The sequence below is a fragment of the Notolepis coatsorum genome (assembly GCF_963971535.1).
Source record: "Notolepis coatsorum genome assembly, chromosome: 20".
In the NCBI taxonomy this organism is placed as follows: domain Eukaryota; kingdom Metazoa; phylum Chordata; class Actinopteri; order Aulopiformes; family Paralepididae; genus Notolepis; species Notolepis coatsorum.
This window is the reverse complement of record NC_140184.1, coordinates 36029995-36057177: the sequence shown is the minus strand read 5'-3', so window position 1 is coordinate 36057177 and position 27183 is coordinate 36029995. Positions and strand designations below refer to the sequence as shown.

Here is a 27183-nt window from a genome sequence, read left to right as displayed (position 1 = left end):
AAAATGGCGGCAGACCAAGCTTAAAATGGCTATATATCTCAATAGAAAAAAATATATAACTATGATTTTTCACTTGATTCTGGTACCTCTAGACATGCTTGTGAACATACTAAAAATCTAGGAAAATACACCTTCCGGAAAGGCATCATTTTCAAGATGGCGTCCAAACTGGTCCTGTGTTTGGGCATGTCTGGGCGTGTCTGACCTGGCAGTGTTATTTAAGCCCCAGTTTCATTCTAGTCTTTGACAGAGGTGTTTGCACTCTCAGCTCTCAAGCTAGCATAGTTGAAGCCTTCTTTTTGACCATTATAGTCGTTATAGTTAGAGGTGTTTGCACTCTCCAGCTCCCAAACTACCATAGTTGAAGCCTTCTTTTTCTGAATCAGTTTCTTTTTCTTTTCTGACCTAGTCCTGTGTTTGGGCATGCCTGGGCGTGTCTGGCCTGGCAGTGTTATTTAAGCCCCAGTTTCATCCTAGTCTTTGCCAGAGGTGTTTGCACTCTCCAGCTCTCAAGCTAGCATAGTTGAATCTTTCTTTTTGACCATTATCTGATTTCTAAAGTGATGAGTGAATTCAGTGCCCAGATCTGTCCCATTTGTAAATTGGAAGATGGAAGTGATTTTGTTGAGATTCGTCAGAAAGGTGCTGATGGGATCAATAAAGCTAGTGTTAAAAGAGGTGACACTGTTCATGTGACTGCTGGCATGAAAGTACATTCAGAATGCCGCAAAATGTACATACATAGCCGAGATATTGATTTACATTTACAGAGGAAACAGAGCGGTGAATCAAGTACCACTAATAAAAGGACTAGTACTAGGCAGTCTGAAGCTCTATTCAATAGCCAAACTGATTTCCTTTTCTGCGGCACAAATGTTCATGAAGGACGTGCCGACTACAGTTACGTGAAAACAGACAACTTTGCAAAGTCTATATTGCAAAGCTGTGATAAACGAAATGATGAGTGGTCATTCAAAGTCAAAGGTAGAATTGAATACTATCTACATGCTGCAGACTGTGTGTATCATAATGCTTGTAGCACACATTTCCGGTGTGACCGTGATGTTCCCATGGAATTTCAGCCTGATTGTAATCCAAAGCGGAGAAAGTCTGGAAGGCCAAAGAATGAGGACCAAGAACAAGCCTTCTCAAAAATGTGTGCTTACTTTGAAACGAATGATGATGGACAGCTGACCGTTTCTGCACTTAGGTGTAAAATGCAAGAGTATTTGTCTAAGGCCGATTCCATCCCATATAGTAATCAATACCTAAAAACATTGCTGATGCAACGATATGCAAATAGCATATTTATTGCAGAAGGAGATGGCTTGGATTGTATTGTTACAATAAGAGAGAAAACATCAGACACTCAGATCCTACTATAACAACACAAAACAAAACAGTGATGAAGAGTCTGAGAAGAGACACTTACTTGAAACAGCTGCAAAACTCATAAAAAGTGACATAATGACTAATGTTCCACCTGTTAATGAGTACCCGACTACAGAGACACTAAAACTACAGAATGCCCTTGATTATATTCCACAATCACTCTACATTGTGTTAAAAGCTTTGTTTGTCGGTAAAGAGACAGAGCAGAAAATTGCTAGTATTGGCCACGCAATCATACAGGCAGTCCGACCACGAGCTGTCCTTGCCCCTTTGCAAATTGGCCTAGCAGTGCAAATGCACCACTTAAACCGGTGTCGGTTCATTGTAGATATGCTGAATAAGATGGGATTCTGCTCTTCCTATTCTGAACTGCAGAGGTTTGAAATGAATGCTGCAAATTGTACTGCACCAAACATGCTTGGTAAGGATATTGATGTGTTGAACACGACCGTCTTATTTGCTGCAGACAATGTAGATCAGTGGTCACCAACCTTTTAAGCCCAAGATCACTTTTTATTTTGGTGAAGGCAAGATCTACCTATTGAAGCGTTGAAAGAAAAAGACAGCCAAGATTGTACTTTAAACTAAATTACTTTTATTTGCCTGTATTCTAATTACATGCAATGCTTTGGTCCAACATTAAAACATCAAAGTAGAACTATTATGTACTTTCTCAGTCAGTGCTAAGTGCAGTCATCTTATGCAGCATCACTTTTCACATCAAAACAAAAGTAGAACTGTAATGTGGACTTTCTCATATTATTAACATTGACAAAAACATATTTACAATTAGCATTTTATAAAGTAGAACTGTAATGTGTACTTTCTCAGTCAGTGCTAAGTGCAGCATCACTTTTCACATCAAAACAAACGTAGAACTGTAATGTGTACTTTCTCAGTCAGTGCTAAGTGCGGTCAGTGCTAAGTGCAGCAACATTTTCACATCAAAACAAAAGTAGAACTGTATGTGTACTTTCTCAGTCAGTGCTAAGTGCAGCATCACTTTTCACATCAAAACAAAAGTAGAACTGTAATGTGGACTCTCAGGGTAAGATCTAAAAAAAAAAAAAAAAAAAAAAAAAAAAAAATCATGGAAAGATCTACAGGGACAGTCTCAAAGATCGACCAGTCGATCAAGATCGATGGGTTGGTGACCACTGATGTAGATCATAATATTCTAACAATTGATGGGAAAGGGACATTTCATGGGATGCCACTGTCCTGATGAAGGCTGAATAGCCGAAACGTTGACGACAATAAAAGCAGAGAAAAAGTGAGTGCGGGAATTGTAAAAATTAAAAAAAAAAAAATTCATCTGATGGGCATGATAGCTGCCTTGACACCAGGACAGAAGACAGACCAAAGGATTCCGAGGTTCAGAATTAATGAACTGAATCTTGTGCAGAGGTCAAAAGTTGTGATAATAGATTATCACTTTGCCAAACACTTTTGCAGAGACACCACATTTAAAGAACTTCCAAGACTCGCAGAATGTAACAAGATGGTTGATCTGCTTTGGGAGTTATCGTTCAATTTCAAACAGCCTGCACCTGGTTGGCAGGGGATGATGCACATTATTCATAAGGGAGATGAACATCCAGGGCAGTCTTCAGTGAGATACTTACCAATGATAGACATGTACTCCGGAGACAAAACATGCATTCTGTCAACACTGGAGTTCATTTGTGGTCTGGCATCCAAACACCACCTTGCCCCAGTAGTTACATTTGACCAACCCCTATATTGGAAAGCAGCAGAGATAATCCTAGATTCACCACAGTGCAGTCACCTCAAGTCCTATGTCCTGCTCCTAGGAGGATTTCACACATTTATGAATTTGCTAGGAGCAATTGGTACACTGATGGACGGTACAGGACTTAAGGACATTCTAGGGGTAGTCTATGGGGAGAACTCAGTAGCCCATATGATGACAGGCAAATCAGTTCAGAGAGCATTCCGTGGCCATCTTCTGGTTGACAAATATCTTAACCGCATGATAATATCAGAAATGGTAGATGATAGTCATGAATTTGCAGCAATGGTTGAACAGTCTGAAGCAATGTATACCTCAATAGTTAAGGGTGAAATGCCATTGAAAACAGTGTTCACATCAGAGACCCTCATTACAATAAATGAAGAGCTGGGAAAAAGGAAGATGGAACTGTGTGCTAGATCCAAAACTAGTCAGTTGTGGCTAAATTACCAACACATGTTAGAAGTTGCTAGGTCACTGATAACAGCAGATCGCACAGGTTCCTGGCTTTTGCACCTACGCGCTGTTTCTGAATGCATGCCGATATTCGCTGCGGCTGGGCATTACAATTACTTGAAATCGGCACACTTTTATGTCCAAGAGATGAGTCAGCTTCACATCAACCACCCAGATGTCTTCAGACAATTTGAAAAGGGTTTTCATGTTATCCGTCGCAGCAGCCAATCATGGGCAGGCCTCAGCTCAGATCTTGTAATCGAAACAACATTGATGAGGTCATTGAAGACTACACGAGGGATGACACATGGAAGTGGAATGACCGACAATCAGAGATCCCTTTGGACAATGTCAAAGGGCATAACATCAGAGTATAACACCGCAATGCAGTAGTTCTCAAACCAGACATACACAACATCAGAACAGCACAAGGATTCAACAGAGGCAAGGATGAAAAGGGATGCTGCTGACCTGGAGAAGATCACTTCAAAACTTGCTATATGTTCACCTTTCTCTCCAGACTCTTCTTTAAGGAATGTTGTTACAGGTGTTGTCGCTGAGGATGGAGTGAACGTGCATGATTATGACTCTGTTGGACGCAACATCATGCACAAAATGATCGGACAGCCGGCATTCACATTTTCATTTAGTAGAAAGGATAAAGCCATAACCCTTGGACAAAAATAGTCTATCAAGGTTGCTCCTGATCGAATCATTGATTCTGCACTTCTTTTTCAACGTTTCCTTATTGTCTCCCAAAATGGAGAGCTGTCATTGGAGGAGGTTATGCGTTACGAACTCAGTCCTTTCCCTCCTGCCCTCTTTGAAGCCGGAAACGTCTTCCGCAAAGCTGATAAACCACAACTAGCGCACGCGATCTGTGATTATGCAAGTGATGCAATCCTAGATTCTGTACCAGAAACGGAGCATTATGTTCTTGATGGTGGTTCACTCCTTCACCGAATACAATGGAAGCACGGACAAAGCTATGGTAAAATTGCACAGTCATATGCAGACTTCACCATCCAACATTATGGCTCAGCTACAACCATTGTGTTTGATGGCTATGAGGATGGGCCATCCATTAAAGACAACACACATCAAAGAAGAGGAAACAATATTCATCCCATTGTCAACTTCACTGCTGAGACAGAGTTCTCAGGTAAGAAGGAGGAGTTCCTGTCAAGAGATCTGAATAAACAGAAACTGATCCACATGATAAGTGATGAACTGAAAGAACGGGATTGCACTGTGGTCAATTCACTTGGAGATGCTGATGTAGACATAGTAAGGGCCGCAGTGGGATCATCTCTTCTTCACACCACGACGCTGATTGGAGAAGATACTGATCTCCTCGTCTTACTTCTTTACTATGCACAGAGAGATAGCAAGGGCCTTTATTTCAGATCAGACAAGTCGAAAGCTGATGGCAGTTTTAAAGTGTACGCCATAAACCATTTGAAAGAAGTACTCGGACAGGATGTGTGTTCTCAGTTGCTGTTCATCCATGCTGTGACTGGCTGTGACACAACTTCCCGGATCTTCGGAGTTGGCAAAAAGACAGCATTCCAAAAACTTGTAAAAGGGGATCCTGTCCTTCAGGCTTGTGCCAATGCATTCACTGTACCAAACCAGACAACAGATGTGATCGATGACCTTGGGTGCCAAGCAATGGCTGTCTTTTTTGGTGGAAAGTGCACAGATTCGCTTGCAAAAATGAGATATAACATTTTCAGCAAGAAGGTTGTCTCAGCTTCATCAACGGTAACGCCTGAACGTCTACCACCAACTGAATCTGCTACCAAATTCCACTGTCGTAGAGCATACTACCAGGTCATGGTCTGGATGGGAACAGATGGTATATATGCTCTAGACTGGGGCTGGAAACTGCAGGACAATAGATTTGTCCCACTCATGTCAACAATGAATGCTGCTCCAGACAGTCTCTTGAAGGTCATTCATTGTAACTGTACCACTGCCTGCAAGACACTTCGCTGCTCATGCAGAAAATATGGACTACCTTGTACTACTGTCTGTGGACCATGTCAACTTCATGAATGTGACAATCCACATAACAAGTTTCTCCCAGAGGATCCTGAAGATGATGATGAGTAGGCCTAAAGACCACAATAAGTGGGTCATTTATTTTGTGTTCAACACCAAAGCCAGCTTTCTAGGTTGAATATAATAACCAATTTTAATTTTAGCCAAAATAAGCTACAGGCAGCCATTTTGATGATGCAAATGATGCATTCCTAGCAGATATATTTAGCTAGATATTTTGCTCGTTATTAATGTATATAGGTGCCAGAATCAGTTTATAAATCCTTTAGAAATGTTTTCCCATTTGAGATACAGGCATTCTAAGCTCCCAGTCGTCATTTTGGACACCATTTTGAAAATTAAGCCTCTTCGGAAGGTGTATTTCCCTAAAACTTTAGTATGTTCCTAAGTATGTCTAGGGGTACTTGGGGTACCAGAATCAAATGACAAAATCATTTATATAGACATATATATAGCCATTTTAAGCTTGGCCAGCCGCAATTTTGGACGCCATCTTGAAAATGAAGCCTTTCTGGAAGGTGTATTTTCCTAGATTTTTAGTATGTTAGTGAGCATGCCCAGAGGTACCAGAATCAGTTGAGAAATCATTTGCACCATTTTCTTAATTTGAGATAGCCATTTTAATCGCCCCGGCGCCATCTGGGACGCCATCTTGGAAATGACGGCTTTCGGAGGGGTCGATTTGTCGACTTTTAGTATGTTATTTAGCACGCCCAATACTACCAGAATCCATTGAAAAACCTTTTGTATAAATTTTTTTGGGGTTAAACCATATATTGACTCGCCTAAAAGCTCTGGGACTGAATGATATAGCTGTAAAGTGGATTGCCTCATATCTGACAGACAGGGACCAGAGGGTAGAGGTCAATGGATTTTGGTCGAGTGCCAAACCAATAGTTTGTGGGGTGCCGCAAGGAAGTGTTTTAGGACCATTGCTATTTTTATTGTACTTAATGATATGAGAGATGTATGTTCTTGTAATTTATTCTTATTTGCAGATGATTCAGCTTTGCTCATCTCCCATAAGGATCTGAGTACACTCCAAATAATGCTTGGAGAGGAACTCTAAGGTTAACAAATGGCTGTCTGAAAATAGGCTCTCACTTCACTTAGGCAAAACAGAGTCTATTTTGTTCGGATCTAAGGCCAGATTAAAAAAGGCTCCTGAACTCAAGGTAGAATTAGGGTCAGAGGTTATAGCAGCAAGAAAAGCAGTGAAGTACCTGGGCTGTATGCTGGATGACAGTCTGGGGGGGGGGCTTACAGGTACTGGGTAAGGTATATGCCTGCACCAGGTTTTTGGCTAGAAAGGCCAATCTACTTGACAGGGAAAGCCTTAGACTACTAGCCAACAGCCTGGTGCAGTGTCATTTTGATTATGCTAGTGCAGCCTGGTTTGGGGGACTGTCAACTTCATTAAAGAACAATCTACAGGTGTCACAGAATAAGCTGATCAGAGTTGTAATGGGCCTAGGCCAGGGGTCGGCAACCTGCGGCTCTTTAGCCAATCAGCTGCGGCTCCCTGCCCCCCCCCCCCCCCCCTCAGCAAGCCTAGTGTGGACATGTTTTGGTTTCGTGACCCAGTTTCTGTCGTTTGCTCCCAGTCTATAGCTTCTCAGCTCGCTTGGAGCCCGGCCAAAACTGCGACCACAGGACTAATTGCCATAGATTAGATGCACCGTTATATAAGCCGCAGGGTCGAAAAATTCGAAAAAAGGTCCGGCTTATAGTCAGAAATTACGGTATATAATTCCTAGGTTATAGTGCAAAAAGTACCTTTCTCGTCTATTCTTTTAACATTTCAACTAAAGTCTGACCTTTCATGCTTGACATATTCCATCCAGAGCCGGTAGAATTTTTCTAGTTGGATTCTAATTGAAAATGACATGTTTTCCATTATGTATATATCATGAATTACATCTATCCAATAGTCTAATGTGGGTGCCTCTGGTTTTAACCATCTTCTTGTGATAGCTTTCTTGCTTGCTATCAGAAGCATCATAATCAATTTCTTATCATTAAAATCCCATTTTCCGAAGGGGATGTTTCCTAGGTATAGGGTGTCGAATTCAAAGGGGATGTCATGTCAGTCTCAAATATGGCTTCTAGGTTTACTATAGTATTTCAATGTCCAGAAATCCAAACCATTCCTTTAACAATCTATACATCCCTCTCTCTTATCACTGCTCGATTCCCTCTTTGCCACTCCCAAATTGCAACCATTTACATGAATTCACTTCCTGGTAATGTGTCTGTATGCCTTTTAAGGGGGAGTGAGTTTATTTGCAGTACTGCTACGTGCCACAGTCATTTCACAACACTTGAAGTCCATTGTGACTAGGGATGGGTACCTTTCACATTTGAACCGATACCGGTACCGGTACCTGTGAATCGATACCGGTACCCAACGGTACCTTTTTTCGGTACTTTATTCTCAAGAAATTAAATGTACCTACCTCAGTCGTAAAAAAAAAAACTTCAAATAACTACAATTTCGACAGTTTTTGGCTTGTCATTGCTCCGACTGCTTTGTTGTTGAATCAAGTCAAATCCTAGGTAAGCATATATTGTGCGTGTGAACGTTGACATGAAAAGAAAAAAGTAAAAAAAAAAAAAAAAAAAAAATTCGGTTTCTCACTTGATTCGATACTCTGTAGTACCGACGTGTTTCGGTTCGGTGCCACAAAAGTACAGAATTCGGTACCCATCCCTAATTGTGACTGTGGATATACTCGCGGTACCTCCGTTACACTCACGCCCCCTAAACTCACTCACCCAGGGCCCCACGTGTCACCGGTCTTATTTTGACATGCCCTGAGTGGGAGTCGAACCTGGGTCAGCCACACAGCGAGCACGATTACAGACCGCTATACCAAGAGGTGAATTCACTTCTTGGTAATGTGTCCGTATGCCTTTTAACACTTTCAGTGCCCAGCAGGGGGCGCACATTTAGTGCTTGAATGCCCACCATCCACTGCAATGTTAGCATTAATATCGCCTAATCTATGTTTTAAATTATGGCTATGTGTCTAATCCGCCCGTCGCATTATCAATGACTCATTTCCAGTCAACATTGTCGAAGCGGATTGTTTTTTTATCGGTTCATTTCCATTTATAGCATTTTGAAAAGCCCTAGTTTTCACGGAAAAATAAAAGATTCCATGATAATCGCCCTGTAATGTAATATTCTAGAACGGTCATTTTTCGGCCTATTTATGAATAGTTTTCAAATAAACGCTAGATTATCGATAGTATATGTGTACGTGTGCACGCTGGTGCCGCGCGCTGAAAATCGATTCTCTCAGTTCCTGATCGATCTTACAGTCAAACAGCCATATCACATTATAGGGGAAAAACTTATATCTCCGTGAAAACGGGTCTGAGACTGGTCAAATAGATTCCTTACCTGAGATCAGATGGTATCCAAATGGATTATTCCAATTCCTGATCGCCATTCCAAAAATCTATCCTTTTATTGATCCCACGCGTATACTGTAAAACACATATTACACGCTGTGCTGAGGGTCCAGAATGAATCTGATCGGCTCCGGTTACATGCGTGAGAAGTAAAATGTGGATTCCGGAGTTTTTTTTTCTCATCCATTTTTCTTTACCATCTGGAAGACGATAGGGGCGCTTTTTTCACATCTGAGCACCTGGCGGGGCAGGATTACCAACGGTAGACTGTTGATGAAATATGAATTCAGATCGCTAATAAAAAAAATCTCGTGATGGGCATTCGATGGGCATTCAATGTGTTAAGGGGAGTGAGTTTACTTGCAGTACCGCTATGTGCCACAGTCACTTCACAACACTTGAAGTCCATCGTGACTGTGGATATACTCGCGGTACCTCCGTTACATATATATAGAGATTGGAATTTGGAAAAGCATATTTCTAGTATGTACCTTTGTTCGGTCTCGAGTGTCGCAGAGGAGATGGGCAGAAATTAGTCGGGCTGACCTTCAAAGCTTTTTTTGGCAATAGAAGCTTCGGGGCCGAGCTTCGATTTTAATTCGAAGCTTCAAAAAAATAAAATAAAAAATGAATTATACTTTTTTTTTTTTAACCTATGTTGTGGGACTTGTACAGCACTTTGGTAAACTTTGTTGTTTTTAAATGTGCTCTATAAATAAAGTGGATTGGATTAATTAATTAAGTAGCCCCTTTCGTGACTGTGACGCAGCCAACAAGGTTTCACTCGGCTGCGCTGCCTGGGTTCAGTGGGGCTGCTCTCACAGCCAACGACATGACATTACATATTATGTTGCAACCTTCGTCTATCAAGCAAACAATATTATATTTAATTTATAATTTATAATTATATCAGACAATGCACCTACAAAAGCAGATGATTACAATTAAATTAGCCAACTTGGTAACACATGAGTCATAGCAGCATAGGCATAGCCTTAATGTTTTGTGTGGCGTCGCCGTCGTGTACAACGATACTTAAGTTTTTTAGGTGATTTGACAAAGTTGTTGTAGAGTTGTGATATGCCATTTTCTTCTGGCATATCTGGCACTCGGCTTTTTGGGCATTGTCTTTGCATATTTTAAAGTGTAACCACACGTCTGATGACTTCTTCGTCGACATGTCTGCTGCACATGTCCTTGTTGTTTTCAACACAGATAATCTCCACGTGCTTGTTGTAGAGAGGTGGAGTCGAGGCGCCGCTTACTTTCGTTTCATTGGAATGGAGGCGGGAAAGCGCAGCTTACTTTCGTTTCATTGGAATGGAGGCGCAAGATTTGAGGCAAATTTTTTTAATATATATTTATTTTTTAATTTTTTTAAACTTCGATTTTTTGTTGTTCGAAGCTTGTGCCATCGAACGAAGCTTCGAAGCTTCGAAGTATTTAAAGGGGAACTATCTTATAAATGGCCTTTTTGAGTGTTTAGCATTGTTTCCTAGCTATGTGAACTTATATTAATATGATCTATGTCTCAAAATTCTCATATTGGCTCATTCTTCCAATTCTCCTCTCACAATATTCACCCTCACTGAACTGAGTCATTTGAAAATGTGCCTATATGTGATGTCAGAGAGACACTGCTGCATGTTAATGTTCAGGCGAACACGACGCTGCACAGTGGTTTAGGAGCCCAGGCTCAAAACAGCTCGAGATCTTGAGGTAGAAAAATGCTGTTTTTGAGGACTTGATTAGAAATACAAAACAATGAATAAAAAAAATATATATATTACAGAGGTGTTCCATAGACTCACAGGAATTGTGTAAAAGTGCCCAAATAGTGAAAGAAATAGTAAAATAGTTCCCCTTTAAGACAGCCCTAGAAATGACACTGCACCAAATCCATTCTGAATAAGAGACAACAGACCCAGTACAGTGTTGGTGGTGTGAAAATATGCCTACAAACATTAAATATCTTTGGAACAGTTTGTGTTTAATTGTATCTGTAACATTTTTAAGTGCATCTCTCCATCGCATAAAGGCAGTGCGCATAGAATTTATTATTACGCGTTATCGCCTGATTCTATTAACGCCACTATTTTTTTTTAACTCAAGATTAACTTTTTAAAAAAAGTACAAAATAAGTTGTTTTGTGCATCACTCTGTTTTGAATTTGATGCAAATTTGCAATGCATGAGGGTCATCCTTTTGTGTTAAATGGCTGCATAAAGCAAGCATTTTTTTTTATCCACTTTTTCTCCCATTTTTCTATATATTTTCTCCCATCCCAATTTCGTATCATCCAATTCAACCCTCCCCTGTCACGAGCGCTGTTCCTTGCCTCCCACAAGCCGGCTGCAATGTGGACTAAGTCATACATAGCACAAGTCCCCTCCGGTACTTGAGGTAACAGCAGTCGCATCTTTTCACCTGCGCAGCTCGATCTCTCAGTGGCGAGGAGTAACGCGTGGGAGGCTCACGCTGCCCCCGACACTTCCTGATTCTACTGCGCAGGCGCACCAACCGACCTGTAGGAGTCGCTGTCCACAACGCCCGATCCCCACCCATCAGTTTCCCACCCCCTAATACGGCCAATGTGTATTAGTATGAACGACCAGCTAAACTGAAAGCAATGTGGAGCGCTGGGCTCGAACAGGCGAGCCCAGCGTCTCCGCATTCGTGGCGAGCGCCTTGCCCACTACGCCACGTAGCCGCCCAAAGCAAGCATTTGTTGACTCTCATGTTGATAAGAGTATTAAAACTTGGAACTTGAAAAAGATCTGTTTAAGGTGGATAAAAAAAAAGGGGATTCATTTGCGATTAATCGCGAGTTAACTATGGACAATCATGCGATTAAATATTTTTATCGATTGACAGCACTAAATAATATATTATTGAAATTAGTTTTCTCTAACGAACACATCTATTTCTATATTTAATATCTACTCCAGTGCACAGTCATACAGATTCGGTCGTCAGACGCGCGCATAACGGAGAGAGGGGCGCTTGTGGAGAGAGCTAGTTCGCAAGGATGCCTTGACAACAGACAGTTAGACTGCCGAACGACCGAAAGCTATGTTACCGTAACTTGTGGGAGGATTCCCCAGACTGGCAGAGCTGGCATGCCAGTACCTCTGTATACCTGCGACATCGGTACCATCCAAGAGTGTTTTTGGACTGATTGTGACCAGGCTGCCTGCGCTCTCATCTGACAACCCGGGACCATGTGAGTCAGTCTGAGACAGGCTATTTATGTTCTATGTAGGCTATCTTGTTGCAATAATAATAATAATAGCGTCATTGAAAATACTCGCTTCGTTAGTACAGTTGGTTGTTTTCAGCGTTTTGTGTGTATCTGTTATTTAGTTAGGCCCATTGGACATTTGACAGAAGTAGATTAACATTTTCAGTGCTGGCCATTTAACATTGAAAACCCTGTTAAATGCCAGCACCCACTTCAATGATAGCGTTAATTATGGCTATGTGTCTAATCTGCCTGTCGTTTATCAATGACTTGTTTGCAGTCAACATTGTCGAAACGGATTGTTTTTTTATCGGTTCATTTTCGTTTTATAGCATTTTGAAAAGCCCTCGTTTTCAAGGAAAATATATAGATTCCGTGATAAACGGCATTTACTGAAATATTCTAGAATACACAAAAACGTTGTAATTTTTCTGCCTATTTATGAATAGTTTTCAAATAAACACTAGATTATCGATAGTATATGTGTATTTATGCACGCTATAGAGGCGGGCTGAAAAATCGATTCTCTCATTTCCTGATCAGGAATCACCGCGCACATACACGCATAGGGAAAAAGCGTATATCTCCGTGAAAACAGGTCTGATTATCCTAAGACTGGTAAAATAGATTCCTTACCCGAGATCAGATGTTATCCAAAAAGATTATTCCAATTCCTGATCGCCATTCCAAATATCGATCACGCTTATTGATTACAGTGTTGGTACTATACATAATCGTCGCTGTTCTGAGGGCCGGCGATCACTTGGTCTCTTCAGATGCCTTGACGGAAAAATAAAATGAGCAAACTAACCACTCCCCCTGCATCAGTCTGAACTAATGTGTGCAGTTACACAGGGAGACGATAGGGGGCGGTATCTTCCCAATTGAGCTCAGAGAGACTCTGCAGCACTAACCCGAGGCTCGATTAATGAAATATGAATTCAAATCGCCAATAAAAAAAAAAAAAACGGCAAACAGACTATATATGTCGTTGTCAACTGGCGGCATGAACTAACGACTTATAGTGTTGGTGGCATCCAAAGTGTTAATATATAAAGTTAATATAAAACCGTGTTTAGAACATTTGAGTTTGTTAAATACATGCTTTTGATTTTTTTGAGTGGCGAGTGACGTTTTTTTTAGTTGTTCGCCAATTTCATATCAAACATACAGGTAAGCCTGCATCGTTAGTAGTGAAAGCAAATGAATCCGTCCATCCTGAAATAAACCCTCCATTTTTCTTTTTTTGGATTTATCCATGGTTAGCTTATTGGGGGGTCAGAAACTCAAGATTAGCCATCTGCAGACGGCAGGGAAAGGCGTGGGCTGTGACGTATATTTTAGTTGATATTAAACACTTTTATTTCAGTTCACAGCATCACCTCGATCTCCATAATAAAAATAAATAGCCGTAGTATTTGATTTTTTTCAAACCTAGTAGGGAGCCACTGCAAAGTGGCTGAGGAGTGGCATGCGGCTCCAGAGCCGCGGGTTGCTGACCCCGGTTGCCGAAACAGGAAATATAATATTTCATGACATGGACAAGTGGCTTCAGAAATATTCTTCCTCACAAAGGATAATCCAAACGCTAAAGTGAAACTTGACGGGGCTCATTGGCATCACACTTAATGTTCTTTCACACCGTTCTCATCACTGACATACCAAATCGTGCTACAATACCACTGTACCACCCAGTGGGGTGTGTTCTGCAATATGGGAGTTTGACAGCCTCCTTCTGACATCTCCATTAGCACACTGTGGTGTGACCCCTTTGTTTCTTCAAGATCAGATTCTTTGTCTTTCAAATCACACATGGCCAAAATATCACACCAACCATTTTCTTTGTTTTGATGGTATGAGTCATTTAGTTTTCGAGTAGAGACTCATAATTAAATGCGTGCAATATCTCAAAAAGATAAACATGGAGGACCAATACCTTATTGTCATACTCAATATGTTATAATGCAGTCACAGCATGCGTTAAGCCAGCTAAGCCATGTCAACCTGCCATGCAAGCAACTTCTACATCTCCTTAACTTGGAAAGCATGCATTTAAAAAGTATAGGTTAGGGGAGCTCCAGTAGCTCACCGCGTATCTCGGCGCTATTTCGGCGTCGGGGACAACCGTGCGCGTCACGGATCTGGGGTACACGAGTTCGACTCCCGGACTCGCCGTATTTTCTCAGAGTGTCTTCCCCCGATCTATACCCCATTCAACCTGTTTCTGTCGGTCATGCTTGACCAGAAAAAGCGATAAACGCTAAAAGAACCAGCTGTCTGGTCAAAGTAAAAAAAAAAAAAAAAAAAGTATAGGTTCAACTGCGATGACCAGTTTTCGCAAAACTCCAAACACGCAAGTAATGTCCAAGGGCTATGAAACGTGTGAGCGGAGATGCAGGTCAACCCAGTCTTAACTCAATCAGCGCCAGACCCGATGATAGTCGGATTAACTCGCCAAAGCTTGAGCCAGACCAGACTATAGTCGGGTTTTCATCGCCATTAGTTTTTTCCCGATATTTCCATTCATTACAGGCACACAGACTCTGGGTTAACATGAGGAATCATCCTGAGAATGCCAAAGTGCAATACCGGCCGCATACACCCAGGTGGCAGTATCGAGCACCCTTTGAAACATATCTTGGCCTGTGTGTCGATCAAATGTCTCCAGGCCCACTTTTCTTTGTCGGGCGAGGCGGGGGGTATCCCAATCCCATTGAGAAGCGTCAAATGCCTCCGATGCATCTGTTGTGGTGGATTATGTTGGTGTTATGTGGGGGTATGTTTGTGCCCTGATCAGGCGCTCCTAATGTGAGTTGTCATGTCTAGATGTAGTCCTCTGTCATGGTGTGTAGTCCCTATTGTTTTCCCCCCAGGTGTACCCAATTACCATTACCCCAGGTGTGTGTTGTCTCATCATTCCCTTTTGTATAAGTAGTCTGTCATCCCTTCCGTCTGGTGCTGATCCTGTCTGTATAGTCCTGTGTTTGTCTGTCTATTATTTGATGTTCATTTCAGTTACGAAAACCATGGTAACTATTAATTAAAATATTCTTTATTTAGATACTTTGGCTGCCGTCTCCTTATTGTGTAACATTGACAAGTTAACAAGCCTTCCTGTAGTCAATGGTTATGTAATATGGGGGCTCGGCCAAACGACTCGGAGCAAGCATTTGGTGATGGCCGCTGGGCTTGATCCACACTGAGGTATGGTTGGCATTGTCGTGTGTGTGACCCATGTTTTAGACTCCCTTGGCAAATACTTCTCCAATAGGGAGTGTTCTCAACCAGCTAGGGCAGTTGGACCATTTTATATATGGTACCTTCCATCGCCTGGGGACACACCACATGCGGTCGGGGTATTAGAAGGACCCTGTCAGGCTCCTCCTAGGCCGGCGTGTGTATAGTGGTTACTTATATAGGGGTACTATAGTGAGGGTTGAGAACGTTTGGGGATGGTTTTTTTTTTGTTGACACATGACGGTGGTTGATTTGCGAATACCTCTAGGTGTGGAGGCGTTAGGCGGTCATGCCAGCGCTTGCTTATATTTCGTACATACAGTACCAGGGTTGGTAGTGGAGCGGTGGCCGAAGTAGGTAGGGACCAGGACTATACAGACGCATAGGGTGAAGCCGTTTTTCTTTTGTTTGTTGTGGTTATTTAGGGGTTGATTGTTTTCGTTTGTTTTGATATATGGTGGTTGTAGGTATCTCACGTTTTCTCCTTCCCTGTTTCTTCCCTGTTCAGAAATGCCAGTGACAGTGGCAGACTTTGTGCGTAGGCCGACAGTGGGGTTGTTAGGCGTGTGCACGAAGGATGAGCTGGCGGGAATAGCGGACCATTATGGGGTTAAGCTGGCCCCGGGTAGGAAAGCACAGCAGCGGGGGATATTGGTAGAGGCTCTGACCACCCAAGAGGTGGTGCATGACGATACCGAGGAGGAGTTAGACCAAGTTTCTGATGGCTCTCTGGGGCTGCGCAAGTTGGAGTTGGAGCTTAAGTTTGAACAGCTGAAGCAGGCGGAGGCGGCGCGTGTGCATGCGCGCGAGTTGGAGCGTGTTGACCGTGACCAAGCTGAGGCGGAGCGCACTCACGCGCGCACGCTCGAACTCAGGAGGCTTGGGGCAGAGGTGCGCCCACACGTTGAGGATAGGTTCGATGTGGCCAAATATCTCCGTCTCGTGCCGCAGTTTCTGGAGAAAGATGTGGATAAATATTTTTCCATGTTTGAAACTGTGGCCACGACACTGAGATGGCCGGCCGAACACTGGACGTTGCTGCTCCAGAGTGTCCTTACGGGAAAAGGCCAACATGTGTATGCGTCCCTGTGCCCGAATACCCAAGACTACGGGGCGGTCAAAGCTGCGATTCTCAGGGCGTATGAGCTGGTGCCTGAGGCGTACAGGCAGCGGTTCAGGGCTCTGAGAAAGGGCAGCTCGCAGACTTATGTGGAGTTTGCGTACAAGAAAGAGCTGTTGTTTGACCGGTGGTGCGCGTCGGAGAAGGTGGACACCCTGGTTAAGATGCGAGAGCTCGTGCTCCTTGAGGAGTTCAAGTCGTATTGTTTGCCCGATAATGTTGCTATGTACATGAACGAGCATAGGGTGACTGAGTGTTCGGTGGCTGCGAGCCTGGCGGACGAGTTTGTGCTGACGCACAAGACACTCTTTACGCCATGTTACCCTGTACGCAATGTGGAGAGTAAGCCAAGGTGGGGCTTCGGCGACAAGACTGTGGGCATGGGTGGTATCAGTGGGGGCGAGGCGGTTGAGCGGGGCGCGAGGTCTGAGACACGCGAGTGCTTTAACTGTGGAAAACGAGGTCATATAAAAGAAAATTGTTTTGCCCTTACTCGTCCCAGTAAGCAGATTTCGTTGGTGATGGCACCCACACGCACATCGGTTGAGTATGACAAAAGGGGTGAGGATATTAAAGCTTACCTACCGTTTATCAGCGGGGGGTTTGTATCCTTATCTAGCGATGGGGTGAGGGTTCCTGTGACCATATTAAGGGACACGGCTGCATCCCAGTCATTTATTCGGGGGGATGTGTTGCCTTTCGACAGTAGTACAGAGGTGGATGCGGGATAACAGTTAGGTCTTTTGGGATGCATGTGATGAAGGTTAGGGAGGGGGTAGGCGCCCCGAACCTTGGCCTTCAACAGGCGGCGGTGGGGCTGTGAGGTCCCGAGGGCACGTTAAAGACAGAATATAGTGCTGGGGAGATACTGAATGGCCCTCGTGTCTGATGAGGTATGAAGCAACATACCACCGTGGTACCGCTAGTTGGCGTGATTGTCACAGGTGGTGGGCAACACGTGGTACGTGGACGACAGTCCACACCTAGCAGGGGGTGTTCTCTCTGTGAACAGGCAAGGCGGGTGAAAACGGTCAAAATGTCCGTACCCATAGCAAAGTGGGGTGGGAATCAGACCGTCGGTTCCTACCTGGGTGGCCAATAACCACTACGGGGTCTGGGGTCGCTATCGACTGGGTCACCTGCCGGTCGGATCGCATATGGCAGTAAGACCACGGTGGGGGCCGCCGCGTTCGGCTCAATGTACAGTCAGGCCACTATAAGCTGAAACCGAGTGAGCTAGTAAGCGAGTAGTGTTTCTGTGATCGGTGGGTTTGAAAAGAAAACACCGGGAAGCAGAAGGCTATGGTCTGTCTGTCCAGAGGGGTCTGGATGGTCAGGCCTAGGGGTGGGAAGAGACCTAGCCTAGGAACTGCACCCTGGTAAGGGAGGTTCAAAGGGTCAAAGCGTTTGAAACAGCTGGATATATCACATGGCTTCTCTAGTCCATACCACCCGGAGTCACAGGTAGGGTGACCAGATCCCAATAAACCAAATGTGGGACAAATGGTATGTTTGTGAGGGACAATGTGGGACACCCCCCCCCCCCCCCAGTGCAGCTCCCTCCCCTTTTTTTGGTGGACTGTCCCTGTCGCCTCCTTCAAGGCTCATCCACCACTGTCCTCATTAAAATGACCACAAGCCTAATAAGTTTTGCCCTTATTCATATTTTCTTTTTTTCCCCTTTTGTCTCTAATGGGTGTTAAGTACTCAAAATAAATAAAATTACCACCCAGACTTACTATCACTTATGATTATAGGTCTGGACCCGCAGTCTTATCACACACGCACACACACACACACAGCTCTCCCCCCTCTCTCTTACTCTGCCCCCCACAGATTCTGGACTAACCCCCTCTGACACACAAAGTAAAGTGTCTGTGTCACACACACTGCCACTTTACTTTACTGCCATTAATTAGTTTATTTATTTAGTGTACATCATATTAGTTTACTGCCATATCCATCATCTCACTGCCACTTTGCTGCCATTATTGTATTTTACTGCCATTATTTATTATTCATACTTACTATGTACCACTGCTGCTAAAAGTCTTGCACTAAGTTCTCGTTTACCTCTATTTACATTCACTCATACATTCACTTTTTTTTAGCTACTGTCTACATTGTATATAGTCCTGTATACTGTCCATATGTTACTTTATAGTGTACCATGTTACTTTATGTTTATAGTGTACTATGTTACTTTATGTTTATATTAGATCTTGTTCTTTATATACACTGTGGGAAGGGGGAAATGCAATTTAATTTATCTGTATGTCTTGCACATTACGAGAGGTGACAATAAAGCTGACTTTGACTTTTGACTAACAAAAGTAACTCACCAAAACAACTCACAAGTCCAGGGATTCACACTGGCACTACTGCAGTGATGAGCAGAAACAGTAATGGCACAATTATAAAGTACAGAATACAATTATCTTCCACCTGCACTGATTTGGGGGGGGGGGGGGGGGTGGTTACCGGTTACATGAACGGCTACTCGCATCTTATTTATTGTTATCATTAGTTTTCAATCTAAACCCTTTGGGATCGCTTTCCCCTTTTCAAACTTGGACCAAGCGCTATTCTCTCGTGCTGAGCAGCGGAGATACTGTAACAGCAGCGTGTGGAACTGATCTGATCCGTAGCGCGCGTGTATCCCTTGCCTGGGTTCGTTGCGCCAGGATCCTCCGCGCGCAACAGCGTTAGGACTTGTTGTCATGTCGCCAGGATGCCCAGGATGCGGTGTCACTCGCGGTCAGATACTAGTAACGTTACCGGGACGCATAGAGGTTCTTCACTTTGGCTGGGGGGGGGGGGGCGTTAGCGCGGATGACAACCAATCATGCGGGACATGGTCTCAATTTGCATGACGCGTGAAAAGAGACACAAATGCTGTGCAATCACGCGCAATGCGTGATGTCTGGTCACCCTAGTCACAGGGGGCGTTAGAAAGATTCCACTCCACGTTGAAGACTATGCTTCGGGCGTTCTGTCGTGATACAGAGGATGATTGGGATGAGGGGGTTCATTTGATGTTGTTTGCCGCAAGGGAAGTGGTACAGGAATCTTTGGGTTTCAGCCCTGCGGAGTGGTTGGGGGAGAGTGAGCCGAAAAACCTATTGGACTATGTCTGTGGCTTTAGGGAAAAGCTGAAGAGGGCATGTGATCTGGCGAGAATAAATCTGATCGACACACAAAAACGGATGAAGGGGTGGTATGATAGGAAGGCTCGGGATAGGACGTTTGTGCCAGGGGAGAGAGTCTTGGTGTTACTTCCGGTAACAGGGTCCAGTCTACAGGCTCGGTTTAGTGGACCGTATCGGGTTAGGGAAAAGGTAGGGGAGCTGAATTACCTTATTGAGACACCGGATCGTGGGCGGAAGACCCGCCTGTGTCATATTAATATGATTAAGCCGTTTCATACAAGGGGGCCTGTGGCCAGTACTGTGGTGGCCGCTACGCCGGTGTCGGCTTGTGTGTTGGCCCCATCTAGTGTCGATATGAGTAATGAGTCTCTTTCTTTCAGACGGCGTTGGTGGGCTGGAGGATGACGTGATTATCCCGTCTAAAGCGGTTGTGGAGGGCCGTCTTACAAACACGGAGTCTGTGGTCACTCTTGGCTGTCGGCTGGGCCATTTGTCAGAGCTACAGCAAGCTGATATCATGGGCCTGGTTGGGACTCACAGCAAACTTTTCTCGGATATCCCTTCGCGCACGAGTGTCTTGTATCATGACATTGATGTGGGGGAGGCAGTGCCCATTAAACAGCACGCGTATCGCGTGAATCCACACAAACGCGCACGGTTGCAAAAAGAGGTGGAATATATGCTCGCTAATGGCATCGCGGAGCCCAGCTTCAGCCCGTGGAGCTCGCCGTGCTTGTTGGTGGATAAATCTGATAAAACGGATAGATTTTGCACTGATTTTCGTCTGGTAAATAATGTGACTAGACCAGATAGTTTCCCGTTGCCCAGGATGGAGGACTGTGTTGACAGGGTGGGGGGCGCGTCTTTTGTAACTAAGTTGGATTTGCTAAAAGGGTACTGGCAGGTGCCACTTACGAACCGGGCTAAACTGATTTCTGCATTCGTGACACCTGACAGTTTCCTGCAATACACGGTGATGCCGTTTGGGATGCGCAACGCGCCTGCGACCTTCCAGAGGTTGGTCAACCAGGTGCTGTCGGGCATGGCTTGTTGTGCGGCCTACCTCGACGACCTCGTCATTTACTCTGACGATTGGGAGGGGCACATAGCTAGTTTGCGGGAGGTGTTTGGGCGGCTTGTTGGGGCGAACTTGACACTGAACCTGGCCAAGTGAGAGTTTGGCAGGGCGACCGTCACCTATCTTGGCAAGGTAGTGGGGCGGGGGGAGGTCCGCCCTGTCCATTCTAAGGTGGAGGCTATACTTGGTTTCCCAGAGCCAGCTACACGTCGGGATCTCCGGTGCTTTCTGGGGATGACGGGGTATTATAGGGGGTTTTGTAGGAACTTTTCGGCGGTAGCCTCTCCCCTTACAGATCTGTTGAGCCCGAAGATCCCGTTTCAGTGGACGCCTAGGTGTTCCTTCGCGTTTCAACAGTTGAAGTCCATTCTGGTCAGTGCTCCTGTCCTTGCGGCGCCTGTGTTCACGAGGCCTTTTAAATTGGCGGTGGATGCTAGCGAGTTGGGCGCTGGCGCAGTGCTCTTGCAGGATGATGGAGGTATTGAGCACCCGGTGTCGTACTTCTCCAGGAAGTTTAATATACACCAGAGGCGTTACTCGACCATCGAGAAGGAGGCATTGGCTTTGATTCTGGCCCTCTCCCATTTTGAGGTGTATGTTGGCTCCTCTCAATCACCTGTTAAAATTTACACGGACCACAACCCATTGGTCTTTATAGGCAGGATGCAGAATTCGAACCAGCGGCTGATGCGCTGGAGCCTCTTCCTGCAAGCCTTTGATGTGGAGGTGGTGCATGTCAAGGGCAAGGACAATGTGTTGGCCGACGCGTTGTCACGGCTGTAGTCAGTGGTGGGGTGTGGGTTTTGTGCTGTGTTTCTGGGGGGGGGGTTGTGTGAGAGGTGTTGCTGTTGTTTTGTTTTTGCTTTTTGTTGATTTTGCTCTGTGTTCCAGGAGTCGGGAGTGATGAGGAGTAAGGCTGAGGCTGTCCATTCTCCTTACCTGGTTGATCGGGGACTTTATTGATGGATTGCAGGGTGCAATGCGGGGCAGCTCAATATGCACAGTTGTTGGGGGGATGCGGACCGGAGGGCGACTTTTTCGTCTCGTTTACAGCAGGGTTCCCCACTTATCAACCGCTATATTTGTTTTTTTTCTTCCCCTTTAGTTATTTAGGTACGGTTTTTCTTGTTTATGTCCATTTCCCCATTTCACTTTGGGGTTATGGCCATAAATTTGAGGGGGGGGGGTGTTATGTGGGGGTATGTTTGTGCCCTGATCAGGCGCTCCTAATGTGAGTTGTCATGTCTAGATGTAGTCCTCTGTCATGGTGTGTAGTCCCTATTGTTTTCCCCCCAGGTGTACCCAATTACCATTACCCCAGGTGTGTGTTGTCTCGTCACTCCCTTGTGTATAAGTAGTCCGTCATCCCTTCCGTCTGGTGCTGATCCTGTCTGTATAGTCCTGTGTTTGTCTGTCTATTATTTGATGTTCATTTCAGTTACGAAAACCATGGTAACTATTAATAAAAATATTCTTTATTTAGATACTTTGGCTGCCGTCTCCTTATTGTGTAACATTGACAAGTTAACGAGCCTTCCTGTAGTCAATGGTTACGTAATAGTTGGCGACACGATGGACACCGGTACTTGGACTCGCAATCAGACAATTGGAATATTCTTTTTGGGGTACCTCCTAGTGAAGGTAAGGATTAAATGATATCAATCCCGCTTTGATCCAACAATGATTTCACCTCGATCACAACGTGTGTGTAACGTTACTCCACAACGTATGCCGTTGGGGACGATAAAAGCATAAAAAAACGACCCCCCGCCCCTTTCATGCATTCATGATGAAACATAATACCCATTATACACATTTGATTTGGAAATAGTAGCGTGTCCAGGCGAGAAACGGTCACGCTTTTAGTGAAATTCACGCTTTGCTGCATATCGTTGTTTTCTGGGATTAGACAGGATCACTCTAAAACTATACTCATATTCACCACGGTATAACACGCAAACGTATTGACGAAAAAATTTATTCTTTTTCACATATTGAACGATAGATAGATGATGTCAAATGGGCCATAGTATTGTATCCATAGCTATAATATAGAATATATATATAGCCCTGCAGAAACCGCCACTTATTCCTATCTTTTAGAGCGTTGGCGTGGTAGGAACAAAGATGCTCTAGGCTTCTGGCGCTGATTGAGTTAAGAATGCACAGATAATGACCTGAAAACTCTGGATTTCATATCAGAAAAGGCTAATATTATTATCTCATCTGATAATGGCGTAATTTGATCCAGCCTAAAACACTGTACACATTGAATTAAGCTGCTTAAATTTTATCTGAAGAAAAGCACATTGAGCGGAAGTTAATTTGTAGGCTATGTATTTCTTACTCATTCCAAGCAAAGAGCATCCATGCATATGTACAATATTTCTATTAAGAGAAAATAAATCTATGAGTGGTGCTCAGCAACCCAAAGTTATATTAGTAATTGACCCATCTCAAACCCTGCCCTCTTTTCTTGATCATCCAATCACAACTGTTGCTTCCCTCGATCAAGAAAAGAGGGTGTGGCTTGCGATAGGTCAATTGGTGTGGGGGAATTAAGAGGTGGCACTGGTGCAGGTGCATACCTATAATGCCCTACAAAATATCTCACATTTTCATGGCCTGGCGTGAGTGGGCATCATGTGACAAACATGTGGAGGTGTAACCATGGACAAACGGGGGAAGGGGACAACATCTTGTTGGTTAGATCAGACGAGGAGTACCTGCACTGAGCCCCCGTGCCTGTCCGCCGCCAGGTGAGAGGTCAGATAGGAAGAGTTTCCCTGGCGACTGGGCTGTACTTCCCATGCTCCCCGTCGGTCAGTGACTGCCGTCTGTTCAGGGGTTGGTGGTGTAATGGGTGAGGGGAAGAGCAAGGTAGGATAGGTGGGGTAGGTGAGATGGGTGGGTGGGTGTGCAAGCCCAGGTGTCATGCAAAGCAGCATGAGAAATGAAGGAAAAAGAAAATACAAAATAAAAGTGAATAAAAAATAAGGCAATGCTGAAGCCAGGGAACTGGACTAGTGACTAATGTTGGGCCTGAACATGAAGCCTATTGGAGTTGTGCCTGCAGCTGCGCATCTCAAGCTTTGGCCACAATCTCCCAATCAAATTCATACAATGACTTTGGCACAACTTTGAGGTGCACGCGTGTTCCTTCAGCTTCAATTGAGAATAAACTATTTCCACAGTGACATGCTAAAAGTGAATACAGGAAATAGCAAAACCCATAGTTCATGTTTTTACTTCACTATAACGGATCAGTTTAACAATTAATGCAAATCAATCAATATAATTAGACAAATTTGATATTAATCCTGACATATCAGAATGAACCATTTGACCGGACACAATATATGAGTTTTACCGTTTTTTATATTCTCAGATTGGGACCATGTCTCAATTTCTTTTGATCACAAGTAAATCATTTTCACAAGTAAATAATTGATGAAATGAATAACTTCCCCAAAGACGAGACAACGTGGGATTTTAACTAAATACAAAACTGTAAAATGATGTCAGAGACCTGTAGCTTTTCAGCAATCATTTTCACAATTTCCTGTTACCGCTGCTTTTAGGGCATGCGTAACCAGCTCACTGTATATTAAGTTCAACTGCAGTTCATGGCAGATAACCTAAAACCTCAAAATTGTGTCCAATGACTACAAAGCAGATCAAGGGGTGTGATGGGAATGTTATCTATACATCTGTGTGAAAATACATATTCGACTGTTCCTTTAAGTACTCAGAAAGGATGACTTTTGACCTAAATCTTTTCCTCTTCTAGCAAGGTTATCTCCCCAGCCAGCCAAAGCAAGCTGGTGTTATTACTTCCTCTCTACTGAGAACTCAGTTTCAATTACTTTCATCATCATATCTGATGTATAATGTTACGTCTTGCAAGTGTGTATTAATGTACGTTCTGCCCAGACCTCTTGGTCACTTTGCGGGTCAGACTCAGTGTGTGAACACATGTCTCCGATTGTAAACTGAACTTTCATTTGTGGTCACAGATGAAATAAACAATGTTTTCTATTTTTAATAACGACTCAGAATGATTTATACAAACGGCTCATCTTTTTGTCCAGGCTCATCTTTTTGTCCATAACGGGACAGAATATTATGTATATATATCTTTTGAGCTAGAACTCAAATATGTCATCCCCAAGGAGGTCAATAGGAATATCTTCTCTTATGATCATGGTCTGGACAGTGATATATTACTGACTAGGTCCTGAGTAGGACCTTTAAGTGCTAGATGGCTCTTACTCATGCATTAGCAATTATGTGCGCCAAGCAAGCTGTGCAGCCTTGCATGATAAAATAAGCTTCGCTTGGGAGCAGCAGTGAGATTCCAGTAACCTGAAGAGCATGTCTGGGAGCTCCAGGGTGAGCGACTCCCCATTATTAGCTGATCCACCTTTAAGCCCAGACCAAACCTAAGTTTCTGGGTGCTTTCAAGGGCGCTTTCACACTCAAGTGATATTTTGTTCACGGTCTGTGATTACTTATGGACTACTGTGCCCTGAATTATGCATGCAAGGTATTTGTTTAGTATCACAACATTGTTTGGCTATTTTCTACTTACCAGTAGCGGAAATAATAACCTTGATAATGAAAAATCACCCATTTGGAAATCTATGGAGAAGGGCGTGGTGCAGATTCCGGGTAAATGCTCCAAGCGTCCTATAGGATATCCTTGGGTTATGTGCAGACCTGTGATCTTTACATTTCAACTCATGGTGCAATGGTTTCAGGGACTTTGCTGAATAATATCCAGGAGGTCTGGTGTACCTGGTTTCTCATGGGTTGGTGCTGTGAAGGCCGGTCTCTGTGGGGATGGCTCTCTCTTGTGATGGCTGACGCTCCAGAGTCTATATGGACAGACCCGACTGGTGTGGGCTATGGAGGACAATGACAACAATATATAACCGAGCGGTAGCTTGCTAAAAAATTATAAAGTTTGCACTGCCTCATAAATCTGTTAAGTAACATGAATGACTTACTATCTGCCTGCCAACCCAGTCATAAGTGTAATCAAACGTGTATCCTTTCCGCTCAAACAGTTCAGTGAACAGGGTCCTCAAGTATTCATAGTCAGGCTTTTCGAAGAAGTCCAACCGCCTCACGTAGCGCAGGTAGGTGGCCATCTCCTCTGAAATACCAAGTCAACATTTAGTTTGCTTACCTGCGTGACAAATATGATGTACAAAATTCGAAAAGGAGGGCCTTGAGTTCTCTATGAATTAGTACTATAGCTCCTAGGCAGGTAAAGTAGTGTGGCTTTAGAGCATAGTGTCAAGTTTTCACAAAAGTATAAAAAAATTCAATAACTGCCTTGGTAGCCTTGGAGCAATTTCAATTATGTTTTTATGAAGAGAAAAAAAAGAAGAAATAAGCTGTTTGTATGGAGGTGTATGTGGTGTGAAGGGGATTCATGCAGTACATCTTTATCTGGATGATATTATTATCTTAACAATATTAAAAATGAATGCAAATTGCTGCAACAACCACAATGGAGTTAATGTTTGAAACACATTAATGTCGCTACTCTCCTGATCAACAGCCCTGCCAGTAAATTTACCTGGAAAGTTCTCACAGAGCACCTCAATGGGAGTGTTCCTCTTTGTGTCTCCGATTTTCTGGTATCGTTCTTTCAGTGTGTCGGCCTACAACAAATCCAAAACAGAGTGGAATTTTGCTTTGCTATCCAGAGTGGAAGGGAATACAAATAAATAAATTAAATAAATAAATAAAATATATTTAAAAAAGAAAATGGGTGTGATTTTCAACCCTCATTTCAAGACGTATTATTATGTGAACTGAATAATGTTTGGCGTTATTGTGTAGGCTAGTTTGATTTTGATTTTATTACGGATCCCCATTAGCTGGTGCCATGGCAACCAGCTAGTCTTCCTGGGGTCCACACAAAAAAAAACATACAAAAACAATTATTGCAAAACAGAATTATTAAAAGTCAGTACTCAACATACAATACACAATGAAACTAACAATTAAGATGGCTAAAATTACATGCAAGCAAAGAAACAGAAAACAAAATAGTGTTAAATACAATTTAAGATTGTTTTTAAAATTGAATCCTTTTAAGAATTGCTTTTAGAATGCTCATCAATGTTACTAAAACATCAATTTCACCATACCTTTAAAAAGAAAAAGAAAAACACACAGCTACACTCATGCATGACATATATTAATCTCCTTCCGGATTATGGCTCCTTTGAGTTTCTTTTTGAAACTGTCCTTGTTTTCTGT

The 27183-nt window shown here is 43.5% G+C and overlaps 1 protein-coding gene across 1 annotated transcript in view; it reads right to left on the bottom strand.

The window, feature by feature from the left end:
* The window catches only part of csnk1g1 (casein kinase 1, gamma 1), an 83476-nt gene that overhangs the window by 8877 nt on the left and 47416 nt on the right, over positions 1-27183 (bottom strand). Inside the window, exons 8-11 of the mRNA XM_084337730.1 lie at positions 26495-26579; positions 25917-26065; positions 25705-25812; positions 23634-23744 (exon numbers count right to left, since the gene is read on the bottom strand). Of these exons, the coding sequence (XP_084193856.1) occupies positions 23634-23744; positions 25705-25812; positions 25917-26065; positions 26495-26579 (453 nt within the window). The remainder of the gene's footprint in view (positions 1-23633; positions 23745-25704; positions 25813-25916; positions 26066-26494; positions 26580-27183) is intronic.